Source organism: Hippocampus comes, unplaced genomic scaffold, assembly GCF_001891065.2.
Source record: "Hippocampus comes isolate QL1 unplaced genomic scaffold, H_comes_QL1_v1.1 scaffold156, whole genome shotgun sequence".
NCBI classification, from domain to species: domain Eukaryota; kingdom Metazoa; phylum Chordata; class Actinopteri; order Syngnathiformes; family Syngnathidae; genus Hippocampus; species Hippocampus comes.
The window spans coordinates 3,854,039-3,867,071 of NW_017805744.1; the positions used below are offsets into that span (position 1 = coordinate 3,854,039).

Consider the following 13,033-nt stretch of genomic DNA (forward strand, 5'->3'; position numbering starts at 1 on the left):
TCGAATGATGTTAATGTCTTCCAGAACAAAAGTCTTTCCTTCTGCTAAATTTCTTTTCATTACAAAACTCAATTCGCATCTGCTAGTTGGCGGTTTAAGCATTTCATGAAGTGAAAGAAAACTGGTGATTTGTTAATACTGGTTGGTTCTACATTTTTACTCGGATTTAAAGTAACTTTTCTGTTAATGTCTTCGAAGTGTTCTTTTTTCTTTTTTTTTTTTTTTGACTGACCGGAAGTGAGCGTTTGCTTCTGCAAACTTGACAGCGAGTGAGCAGTGCAGCAACTTCTTTAAAAAAAAAAAAAAAAGAAGAAGAAAAATCATCATGCCAGCTTTGAGTCTGCACCTGACTCTGCTTTTGTTCCTTGTTTGCATTTGCCCGGTGCTCATCTCCTGCAGCAGGACCGCCGCCGCATTAACCAGCACCGCACGGCCCGAAGGAAACTCCACCGAGTCGGGCTCCTTTCCAGCAGCGCCCGCCGACCGCAACCGGGCTCTGAAGTCCACCAGTCGAAAAGCTACGAGTAAGGAGCCAGAAACTCCACGACACTTAGGTAAATCGATTTTAAGTTAGTAGTTGTTCTGTTTAATGTGTTCTAATGTGACCATTCTATTGTCATTCCTCCGTATATTGTGTGAATTTGCTTTTTAATGTCATGTCTGCTCATCAAGTGTAAAATTAAATAATCACCTCAATCTCTAAGTTATGCGCCTGTTTCTGAAAATGTGTCTGCGAGTGAGCCATTTGGAATTTCTGCGATTGTGACATCACAGTGGGGCTAATTTACAAAATAACGACCATAACTTGGTTTTCTGGACAGAGGCCTATTGCCCCATTGAGGTGCACAGAATTGGAGCGAAAAGTAGCACACAAGTACAACATTTCAGTCATAGCAAACAAAGGGAAATTGCTTTTCAACACTTTTGAACAAATGTATCACTGTCACTTTACACACAATAGTGTGCTTCAGGTTACATGTCAATTGAACAAACAAAAAAACATGACAAGGATATCTACTGTATACTGTATATGTACTGCAGAATTCAGCCAGCAGAGAGAGGTGAACGGAGTGAACAGAAAGTGTTTTGCAGCCACAGCCAGGTCTTTTGAGGTGGAGGAGGGAATCTTCAGTCCCTCAAGAAATGTTGATTCCACTCGATAGTTTTTTTAAATATAAGCGCACTTCTGTATGTTCGTTAAAGTGAGAGTAAAAGAAAGTTCAGCCACTGCTCATTTAACCTGAAGACAAGTAATTTTCATTTTATTTTTCATATCAATGTTGTAAATGAAATTACATTTCCACAAATATGGCACCACTTTTTTTCCTCTGAAAAATCTTCAACTTTTATTTTCTCTTATTGCTAATTTAAAGTTTTTGTCTCTTGGCAAAAAAACATGCCACAGTTTTGAAAGAAAATTACTTTTTATTTTCAGACCCCCCCCCCCCAGAGGAATAAGGCCCAACCTTTTTTTTTTTTTTTTTTTTTTTTATCTCAAAAGAAAACATTTTTTTCCAAAAAAAATATATATACAACCATATTCCTTGGAAAAAAGTTGGAATTGTTTTTCGTAAAAATTGTTCCGCTTTTTCTTGTTTAAAAAAAACGGACAACTATCCAGCCCACATTAAACGACAGCTAAGCTCACCATCGGACCATTTACAATGCAGGACGGGATGAGGGCGGGCACACTGCATGAGACAGTACTGCCTCTAATCTCAAGCCAATTTCTAGGGCAAGAAATATGTTGTGAAACATTTCTACAATTCTTAATCCCAGGTGTATTTTGACAAACGCATGCCACCCACTCCTTGTAGAGAGGAAGCCCATCAGGAGCGGGAAGATAGCAAAGAAGCCCAAAATTGTCCTCAAGAAACCTAAAGTTGCCTCCAAAAGGCCAAAAGTTGTTCAGAAATCCAAGGCCAGCCCGCCGGTTGCCAAGGACACAGCGACACGTATGTATGCTGCATTGTCACTGAATTATGTCTTATGCTGAGTTTGACACGTCACAAGCGTGAATGTAACTCGTGCTCGATAGCGTGTAGGCTACTCACCGGTCACTGCATGGGCAAAAGTATCGGGACACCGATGGCCATCAATGTACATATCAAAACTGGAATTGTTTCCTCCATTACTTCATATTGGCCCTATATTAATGTTTTGACATTTAGAACGGGTTGTGATAATAACTCCGGGATCTGGCCCGATACTTTTGTCCATATGTTGAACTCTGTGACGCTCTCTTCATGCTTCGCTGATAACACACAAAGTCTTCTCTGCAGTACCCATCTCAGGGAAGCATAATCTATTGTGGCGCTGTATGAATGGACTCTGCAGTCCAAATATTTCTGTGCTTAACTGTGTTTCAGCGCTAATTGCAGTCCCAGTCCAAAATCTTGCAGGACTACAAGGTCACATGGAGCAAGCTGGACATTTCTAAATCTCTGCTGTAGTGTTTGACACACAAATTAACACTCTCACACTGGGAGAAGCTAATCTTGACTCAGGATAAGAATACTAGAAATAAATACAGCAACTTGAAATGATCCACAAAGTGCACAGCATGCGCGATCATGTACTCTATCAATAATATGATCACTCCTTTTGCCAGTCATTTCATGTTAACCGCCACCGTGCACAATAGACAGGAGTGTAAGGGCGTGTCTTCCCGCTGGTCCCCATTGAGACTATTCTTGTGTGTCAATCAAACGGCGTGGGCGTCGTCTTCAGAATGTCCTCCACTGGGTCTGGAGTCCCTCAAGGTGAAAGACACCCAGCTGAGGGCGTCGTCCTACAAGCGGCGGGGCTTGGGCCCCCACCGCGGGCGACTCAACATTCAGGTGAGCGCCGACACATCGCCATGACGACAAACGACATGCCGGTCACGTGTTTTCGTTTTGTCGACACGGCAGTCGGGCATCGAGGATGGCGACATCTATGACGGAGCCTGGTGCGCCCACGAGCGCGACACAAAGCAGTGGCTAGAGGTGGACGCCCTAAGACTGACACGCTTCACCGGTGTCATCCTGCAGGGGCGCAATTCCATCTGGAGGTCAGGATTAAGGGAAGAACACTACCTTGCGCCCGCCACAAAATAGCCAAGTCATCTACATTGCCACTCCTGTCAAACAGTACCGTACATCAGTCAAATTAAGTCATATTTGTTAAAGAATTTACTTACAAGAAAATATTTTTTTGAAGGGTTATACATTTATAGGATTAGTCTTTAGTTCATTTTTTCCTTTTTTTGTTTTTTTTTTTACTTTTGGCAAACAACCACTCTGTGTAATACTACAATAATAAAGATATAAATAATCATTTTACAAGATTAGTTATTTTTCAAGAAAAACGTAATTTTATAAGATTATAGTCAAGAAAAAGTTGTCATTCTTATTATTTTAAGAGTACGGATACGGAAGAGGATTAGGGCCAAAAGAAACTCTTTATTTTAGAAAAAAAGAAAAAAAATCTGAATTTAACGACTAAAAGTCATGTCAGAAAAAGATGATAATTGTTCAAGAATAAAATCTGAATTTTTCAAGAAAAATGTTCTCAATATTACAAAATGAAAGTTGTAATTTTGTTAGATTAAAAAAAATAAAAACCTCCTTTTATTTAATAGTCAGATTTTAAGTAAAACAGATCACAAAAAATAATGTTGTCCCGTAGTCTTATTTTTGTAGAGAAACATATTGAGTCTTGCAATGTTTTTGTTCAAAAAACTATTTTAGGAATAAATTGTATTTTTTCAGGTCATAATTTTATGTCAATAAAATGTTATTTTTAAAAGGAAAAAGTTAATTAGATCAAAGTTGTGCTCAGTAAATATATTGTAATTTTATGAGGATGATGTGGTATTTCTCTGAGTAAAAATAGTATCTAGTGTAATAATAGCGACATATTTTAGGATTTAAATAATTTTTTTCGAGGAAAAAAATATGTGTAGACGACAACAGTTGTTCCTTTTGGTTTTTTTTTGTTTTTTTTTTTCTTTTCACAACAATGCTTGTTTGTTGTGCAGTTGGGACGTGGTTTACACGTATAAGGTGCAGTTCAGTAACGACTCCCAGCTGTGGACAGCATGCATGAACGGGACTCAGGAGGCCGTAAGTGTGTCCCACCACCAAGTCTCGTCTGTCACTCCAGTGCATCCCTGTCCAGATGTTTGCGTGCGCATGTGCAGGTTTTCCAAGGCAACCGTGACGCGGAGACGCCGGTGCTGGCCGTCTTCAACACGTCCACGGTGGCGCGATACATCCGGATCAATCCTCAGACGTGGTACCAGAACGGGACGCAGGGAAACATTTGCCTCAGGGCTGAGGTGCTGGGCTGCACGTTGCCAGGTACTCCAGTTATTCCAATAACAGTGATCAAACAGAAAAACACATATAGAATTGTTGGAATCATTCAATGACAAAAAGAATAAACAAACATATAAAAACAATCAGGATAATATCATTGCAAATAGTCAAATTAAAAAAATATGTCAACTACACATTTGTACATTTGACTTTCAGTTCCTGACATAATCAAGAGTATTTCTTGTAAATTAATTTCTTGTAAGTGAAAAAAAAAATCTCAGTTAAACTTTTAGAGCATATTCTTCCACACACGTATGTTTGATTGAATGACTATTTAATTCATTTATTGCAAATAAAAGAATACAATAAACCATTAACACATTTTTTAATTCTGTTGAATAGTTGGTGAATTAGCCTGCAAATAAAATACAAATATTCGGAAAATAAACGTGTACATAAACATGTTCATTTTTTTATTTTATGGAATTGGATGATTCATTATAAGTTGATTATAAATCATTCAAACATTCACATGGACACATTCACGGCAAAGCGACTGGTTAGCACATCCGCCTCACAGTGCAGAGGTGCAGGCTTCTTCCTGTGTGGAGTTTGCATGTTCTCCCTGCGCCTGCGTGGGTTTTCTCTGGGTACTCCGGTTCCTCCCACATTCCAAAAACATGCTGGCTGATTGAACACTCAAAAATTGTCCTTAGGTGTGAGTGTGAGCTCGGATGGTTGTTTGTCTCTGTGTGCCCTCCGATTGGCTGGCAACCGGTTCAGAGTATCCCCCGCCTACTGCCCGAAGACAGCTGGGATAGGCGACCCTTGTGAGGAAAAGTGTCTCAGACAATGGCGGAATGGATGAATTTAATGAAAAATAATATTACGAAGGACCTTGCCCGGCTGTCTGTTTAAAAAAAAGTGATAAGTGAGCCATGAGCTTCCTTCATCTCTGCGCTCTGCGCTGCTCGTGTTGCAGATCCCAACATGGCGTACCCGTGGCAGACGCAAGTCACCAGGGACACACTGGACTTCAGGCACCACAACTACAATGAGATGAGGAAGGTGAGGCAAGAGGAAGGTGGGCGGGAGGCGGTGCCACAACACGCTCCTGTTGCTGTCCCCCCCCACCAAACAAATATTGTGAGATGAGACCAAGATTCATCATTTTAAACACCCCCTCACCCCCCATTAGTGTGACCTACTGTGTAACTTGCACAACTCAATTGAAAAAAAAAAAAGAACGGTTGGAATCGTTCATAATGCCCTTGACAAAGCTCTGGGTCCCAGTTGAAGAAAAACAGCCCACCATACTTTCCTGTCGGCATGGTGACCTTTTAGTGACGAGCTTCCGCCAAACATTCATTTTGAAATGAAGGACAAAACATTCAACCTTTGTTTCATCAGACCAATACACACTTGGGTTTCAAAGATCGCAAATGTGTCTTCTTGGAAATGTAGCTTGAACATTTTTCAATCGAAGATGAAGCTTGTCATTCTTCCCTATAGCCAATCCATATTAAACAAAGAAATTCCTGTACGTCTTCAGTGTTGTTGTTGCAGCCTCCCCGACCATTTTTTTTTCTCATCTTTTAATCACGTTTTGGAGGAACGTCCAATTCTTGTGCCATATTTTCTTCACTCAATGACTGTCTTCCCTGCTTTTTATTGTATGATCAATGCTGATGCTGTGCAACTGTTCCCAGACCGTGGCTTGTGCTATAAGATCTGACGAAAAAAGTTGTCAGAGGTACTAAAAACTGAGCTGCCAAATATTAAACGCTGATTGACTGGAGCACGTATGCCACACAGTACAGAGGTCATGGGTTCGATCCCGGCTCCGGCCTTCCTGTGTGGCGTTTGCATGTTCTCTTCATGTTCGCGTGGGTTTTCTCCAGGTACTCCGCTTTCTTCCCAAGTTGTGGTTGTTTTTGAAGTGCTCCCATCTCGTGGTGACCACTGTTATTACATCTTGAACCTGATCAACTGCAGTAAACATTTTTATTTTTAAAATAAATCCCTAATTTGCACATCGCTGCTCTAGAATATTGTCCCACGTTAACAGTTTGTTGTTTGTTTTTGTGTCTTCCTCACTGATGCCGATATCAGGCTGCCCCACTCTGTGTCCACGACACAGCCCACTGTCCTCCTCAATTTATCCAGGCGAGAAGAATGACTTCTTTTTTGTTTCTTTCTTCTATTGACGCTCCTTGGTGATTGCAGTTGATGAAGGCGGTGAATGAGGCTTGCCCCAACATCACCCGTGTGTACAGCATCGGGAAGAGCTACAATGGGCTTCAGCTGCTCGTCATGGAGATCTCAGACAATCCGGGAACACACGAACTGGGTGAGCGTTAACTCTGTGGCGTCTTGTCAATCAAGTTAGAAAAGATCCTGATTTGAAGATTTCAAATCAGACTCCACAAATGCAAGTCGGCTTGTATTTAAAGTGCTACTCCCATGAAGTCATTCTAAATTATTATTATTATTACTATTAAAATGTTTTACAAGAAAGCCTTTTTTTTTAAATGTGTCAAATTGCAAGAATGAAGTCCAAGAAAAGAAAGTCGCAATCTTGAATTACAACTTCCACGAAATGTTTCTAATTGATTTCCAACAGTCTTTTGTCTTAGCTACGTGACTTCCAGTTGTTTGTGGGTAATTTTATTTATTTATTTTTTGTCCAATAAGATTTCCTCTTCGGTGTGTTGTCATACAAATCTTACTTTGCCCGCAATCTCGAGTGCTGGCGTCGACCACAAACGCACACTCTTGAAATTGCCGTTTCTTCTTTTAACCAATCTGATTTTAGATTATTCGAGTGAGTTTTTCCGTCCTTTAATTGGTTCGGCTACATTTAGCCTCTGATTGGTTGAGCTAAAAATGTATAGAGTATCAAATATTGATTTACCGGGGGTGGACGATGTTTGACATGGTAAAAAATTCACTAGGGCACTTTTCAGGAAAAACTGGACTTTTTGGGGGTTTTTGGGAGGGGGGCGTTGGGTGGGGGGCACTTTCAGAGCACCATGTATGAGTGGATCAGTGATCTTAAACCAGGGGTGGGCAACTCCAGTCCTCAAGGGCCACTGTCGTGCATGTTTGAGCTCTTTCCCTCCTCCAAAACAACTGCTTACAAATGATCGAGGTCTTTCTCAGGCTTCTGCAGAGCTTTCAGATGAGTGGATCAGTTGATGTCATTTTTTTTGACAGAAGCCACTTTGTGTGGCAGTCACGTGCTCTCAAAGTCCGCATGTGTGTCTTGCGTGCCACATATCCTAACAAGTCACCCCTCTGTCCCGTTTGCTCTCCACTTGTACAAATGTTGTCCTTGGGCTCCTCAGCTCCGCCAACATTCCATACCATTTCCGCCCTTAGAACGGCAAAAGGCATCCATTAAAAAATGTTGTTTACCATAACCCACCACCAAAGCCCGCTCCCCCCATTTCAACAAGACTTCCACACATAGGACATCTTGAAAAACGTCCGCGGAGATTATTGTGGAATGTTGCTCCTCTGGGAATATTTGACACTCCCACTTGGAAAAGGCATTCCTTACTTGACTATTTGACAAACGTACGCTACCATGCATGTTTGCGGATGGCACGAGGCCTGTTTGACGTAGACCCTGTAAAATGGCAGCGCCACAGGAATCATTTGACTGTGACGTTCAGACTGTACAACAAAGTGGGAATCAAGTGTGTGTACTTTCACACACACAGTAAGACTGCTACTTCATTCAAATAATGTACTGCTAATGTGTTATCATAGAAATGTTCACTCATGATGCGTTCACTGTCTTTTGTAGCCTATCTATCGATCTATCGATCTATCGATCTATCGATCGATCTATCTATCTATCTATCTATCTATCTATCTATCTATCTATCTATCTATCTATCTATCTATCGATTCATCTGTCTGTCTGTTTATGTTATGGTGGTCGACTGGTTAGCTTGTCGGCCTCACAGTGCAGCGGTGCACATGCTAACCATGCCATGCAGGCACGGGGTTTTCTCCGGGTACTCTGGTTTCCTCTCACATTCCAAAAATCTGCATTTTGTAAATTGGTGTAATGTGATGAGAATGAAGTGGGGTTTCTCCACTGTGTTTGTGTGTGTTTGTCGCAGGGGAACCGGAGTTCCGCTACGTAGCAGGGATGCACGGGAACGAGGTCTTGGGTCGTGAGCTCCTTCTCAACCTGATGCAGTTCATGTGTCGCGAGTACAAGCTCGGAAACCAGCGTGTCGTCCGCTTGGTCGAAGACACTCGCATCCACCTGCTGCCCTCCATGAACCCTGACGGATACGAGATGGCCTTCAAAAAGGTTTGTCCATTCAGGCCTGTGAGGTGGCGTCATTATATGAGAATACTGTAGTTGGATTTTTTTTTTTTTCTATATTCACAAGGGAAAAATATCTGGTTGCTTTTTTAGAAAAAAAAAGATATGTGATAAAAGTTGTTTTTCTGAGAAGATGTAATATTAAATATTTGTGTGTTTTTGCGGGGTAGAAAGTATTCAATTTTTCTTACAATATAAATTGTAGTCTTACCAGACTGAATCATGTTTGTTCAAGAAAAAAAGTTAGAATCTTGCAAAAATTTCAAATTTTTCTGCAAGAGAAAATCACATTTTTTGAGGGAAAAAGTGAAAAATTTTAACAAATTTTCAAGAACTGTGATTCTTTTTCAAGAAAAAAAGAACCTCCCAAGCTCACGAGCTTAAAATATTTTTCTTTTGTCAAAATACTACAAAAAATGCTTTTAAATGTTTGTTTTTATTCTACTTTTTTATTGTTTTAATTACAATTACATGAAGAAATTAAATGTGAATAATTGTGAAAAATGTGACCACATTATGAAAATATTCCCCAATAATTTAGTTAAAAAAAAAAAAAACAGCCAATCTGACGCAACACCACTCTTGATAAATGCCTGTCCTTTGCCCACCGTGGTGATCGAGTGGTTCGATGCAGGGCTCGGAATTGTCCGGGTGGACTCTGGGCCGGTACAGCTATGAAGGCATCGACATGAACCACAACTTTGCCGACCTCAACTCAGTCATGTGGAACGCCTTCGAACTGGAGACCAACCGCTCCAAACTCATCAACCATTACTTCCCAATCCCTGAGCAGTACAACTCGAAGGATGCCTTTGTACGTACGTCTCCTCCCTTTCCTCTCGCCGTCATCTTTCCTTCTTTTAATAACCGCCCGCCCGGCAGGTGGCATCCGAGACCAGAGCCGTCATCAGCTGGATGCAAAAAATCCCGTTTGTGCTCGGCGCCAACCTTCACGGTGGAGAGCTGGTGGTCACGTATCCGTTTGACATGACCCGCGACTGGGCGCCTCAAGAGCACACGCCCACCCCGGACGAGAGCTTCTTCCGGTGGCTGGCAGTCGCCTATGCCAGCACCAATCAGGTAGACTGCCTGTGTCTTTTCAAGCGAGACTTCTTGAGATTTTTTTCTGTGGCTCCCATTATGATAGACATGGCTACCAAATTTCATGTTTACAAGGGAAACTGGCTAGAATAAGTTTGTTTTTAAAGGATCGCTGGAAAAATGTCTACTTGAAACTGGTGGTTGCCAACAAAACCAAGCCTCTTGACCCTTGAATATTGCAGGTGATGTCCAACCCCGACCGGCGGCCTTGCCACAATAAGGACTTCATCCGCTACAACAACATCATCAACGGTGCTGCGTGGCACAACGTACCTGGAAGTAAGAACAAGAACTCTATTTTCAGCAATACAACGGACATGCTATTATTTTGTCTGTGTGTGCATGCGTGTGTGTGTGTGTGTGTGTGTGTGTGTGTGTGTGTGTGTGTGTGTGTGTGTGTGTGTGTGTGTGTGTGTGTGTGTGTGTGTGTGTGTGTGTGTGTGTGAGAGAAGGCATGAACGACTTCAGCTACCTGCACACGAACTGCTTCGAGGTGACGGTGGAGTTGTCCTGCGACAAGTTCCCGCACGCCAGCGAGCTTCCCATCGAGTGGGAGAACAACCGAGAGTCTCTGCTGGTCTACGTCGAGCAGGTGCTCAAGGAAAGATTTAACCGCAAAGTCAAAAAATAGGAGCCCATAGAAAACTCTGACACGTTACGCAATTTGTGCAATGGCTCCTCTGGCCAAATACTTGTGATAACAGACACTAAGCACAATACAAATAAACACAACGACAAGCAATTATACTGGTTAGTCATTACTTGCACTATAGAATAAATAAACACACAAAAGTGGACATACTGGATTTGATACTTTTGTCTTTGTCTCTAATGCGATCGTTCCTTGGTTGGTATTCATGACAGCAGATAACAACAACAGAAACAAACGAAACACCTCAAAGTAATCCACATGCAACATTATGAATATGACCACGCCCATCACCAGGTACGATAACGGATAACAGCCGCCTTGCCCAATAGAAATAAACGGTTGACGTGTTCCAGGTGCACAGGGGCATCAAAGGCGTTGTCCGGGACAAAGATACGGAGGCGGGAATCTGTAACGCCATCATTCAAGTCGAAGACATTGACCATCACATCCGATCAGGTAGTGTCTGTCATTTGTTTAGTTTAATCATGCATATAACTGAAGTATTGGGACACATGTTGTAGGGCGATGATCGTCAACTGGTTTGGTGGACAGCTCGTAAAAAATATCACTGGGTCTTCAATTTACACTTACCGTATTTTCCGCACTAAAAGGCGCACTGGATTCTGAGGCGCACCTTCAATGAATGGCCTATTTTGTAATTTTTTTTCATATGTTGTACGTACTGGATTATAAAACGTAATCTACAATGCATCCACTAGATGGAGCTACGCTCCTTCCGTTCGACTCGAGAAGCGTTCATCACCGCCTCCGAAAAACATAAATTAACGATTACTTCAATGAAACTATGAAAATTGAAAATAATGAATCAAAACAGAAAATCAAGCGAGGAAATCACGAAATAAATTCTATAGCCCCTCAACAGAATTTATTTTGGCATTTCCTTGGGCGTAGCTCCAACAGAACGATCAGATGTCAGTAAAATGTAGGAGACTGGACTGTCTCAGAAGTGTTTATTTATTCCTTTGTTGTGTACTGTATTCACAAACGAGGAAATCATTAAATAATGTTTTGATGCATTATTTTAAATTTTCGTAGTCTCATTGAAGGAATCGTGAATTTATGTTTTTCGGAGGCGGTCATGAACGCCTCTCGAGTCGAACGGAAGAAGAGAAGGCACGGAGACGGACAAGGACGTACCTGTATTTGTTGAGACTGCGGTAACCATTATCAAAGTGTGCGATTTAAAAAAAACAACACCACAGCTCTCCTTTTTTTGGAGCTGCAACAAAAACTTATTTAATAAAGCAACGACACAGTTCACTGAACCAACAGCAAGTTATAACATTGTAAGCATGTCTCCAGCAAGTAGCCATCTTGGGGTCGACATTTTACCGTCATGACCATACACAAGGCACACCGGATTTTAAGGCGCGCTGTGAGCTTTTAAGAAAATGGAAGAGTTTTCGGTGCGCCTTATAGTGCGGAAAATACGGTACATTTTTCAGCGCATTGTTTTTTTATTTATGGACTCGAAGAGTTTTTTATTTTTTGATGCATTTCGAGTGTTAGATTTATTTTTGATTCTATTTTGTTTACTCTTTCTATATGGCTCTTACAGTTGTCTGGTTTTGTGCGCTATAAACAAAGTTGAGTTGAGGCTCTTAAAAGAAGACTTGCAAGTCTATGTATACACGGACCTGCATGTTCTGTGAAATAGCAAATGGCTTATGAAATCAAACCCAACTGATACTTGGATACCTGGAGCATTAAGAAAGGTAGTATGTCATTTCCAGTAACCTGAGGACAACTGCAAACCACTGCCACAGGGAAAGGTCAGGTTTTTTTTTCCCCACTACCTTCCATTTGTGTTGTTCCTGCGCAGCCGCCAGTGGCGACTACTGGCGCCTGCTGAACCCCGGCGAGTACCGCGTGACGGCCAGCGCCGCCGGCTACCTGCCGTCCTCACGCACCTGCCAGGTCATGTACGACTACTTCCCCACTGTCTGCGATTTCCACCTGGTGAAGGAGCCCCGGCTGAGGCTCAAGGAAACAAAGCTTGAAAAAGGCGGCCAGCTCACAAGAGAACTGCGCCTGCGCCGACTGCGCAAGCTGAAGGTGGCCGGCAGACGTGCCAAAACTATGTGAGGGTGACCACTTCATTAACTCTGGATAAAAAAATTGTTGCTGGAAATAAATCTTTCTTACATAATTTGTATTGTCTTTTACATTGAACTCAACAAAACACGTGTTTACTGTAGTTAAAAAGGAAGGAGAAAATATTACAAGCATTAGGGTCCGACCAATATGGATTTTTGATGCCAATGCTGGGCAGAAAAAAAACTCACAGTAACCCATCTCTCACTTGGCATTAAAAATAGGAGGCCAAATACGAGTACAAGTCCTTACATTGGAGTACTGGCTGACACAAAATACAGATAATTGATAATGCCATTACATCTTGCTGAAAATGTTTCATTATAATCAAATATTATTCAAAAACAAAACGTTTCTTGAACATTGTCACCCATTTTTTTAGAGTAACAAGTCGCCACTGACATTTTCACATCTCAAACACCAGCTCCGGCTCACTCTGGCCCAGCCAACTTTGCTCCCGTCAGGAAGCGGTGTTAGAGGCAACTGGGCCGGGGAACTCGCGATGCCATACCATATCGA

At 41.8% G+C, this 13,033-nt stretch overlaps 1 protein-coding gene across 1 annotated transcript; it reads left to right on the top strand.

Annotated features, from left to right (window-relative positions):
* The first annotated feature begins 243 nt into the window (after positions 1-243).
* Positions 244-12,569, top strand: LOC109524270 (probable carboxypeptidase X1). Its single transcript, XM_019884017.1, has 15 exons — positions 244-554; positions 1,818-1,955; positions 2,731-2,840; positions 2,913-3,052; positions 4,022-4,106; positions 4,184-4,343; positions 5,284-5,369; positions 6,528-6,651; positions 8,435-8,631; positions 9,281-9,460; positions 9,529-9,726; positions 9,930-10,026; positions 10,200-10,339; positions 10,753-10,855; positions 12,243-12,569. The coding sequence occupies exons 1-15, from the start codon at positions 326-328 to the stop codon at positions 12,503-12,505; spliced, it is 2,250 nt and encodes a 749-aa protein (XP_019739576.1). The 5' UTR covers positions 244-325; the 3' UTR covers positions 12,506-12,569.
* The last annotated feature ends 464 nt before the right edge of the window (positions 12,570-13,033 follow it).

Bases quoted from the DNA above. Each gene is read 5' to 3' on its own strand.
- LOC109524270 (XM_019884017.1), top strand. From the start codon at position 326: ATGCCAGCTTTGAGTCTGCACCTGACTCTGCTTTTGTTCCTTGTTTGC. The intron at 1,956-2,730 runs GTATGTATGCTG...CGTCGTCTTCAG, and splicing joins TGCCAAGGACACAGCGACAC to AATGTCCTCCACTGGGTCTG. The intron at 8,632-9,280 runs GTTTGTCCATTC...GGTTCGATGCAG, and splicing joins ACGAGATGGCCTTCAAAAAG to GGCTCGGAATTGTCCGGGTG.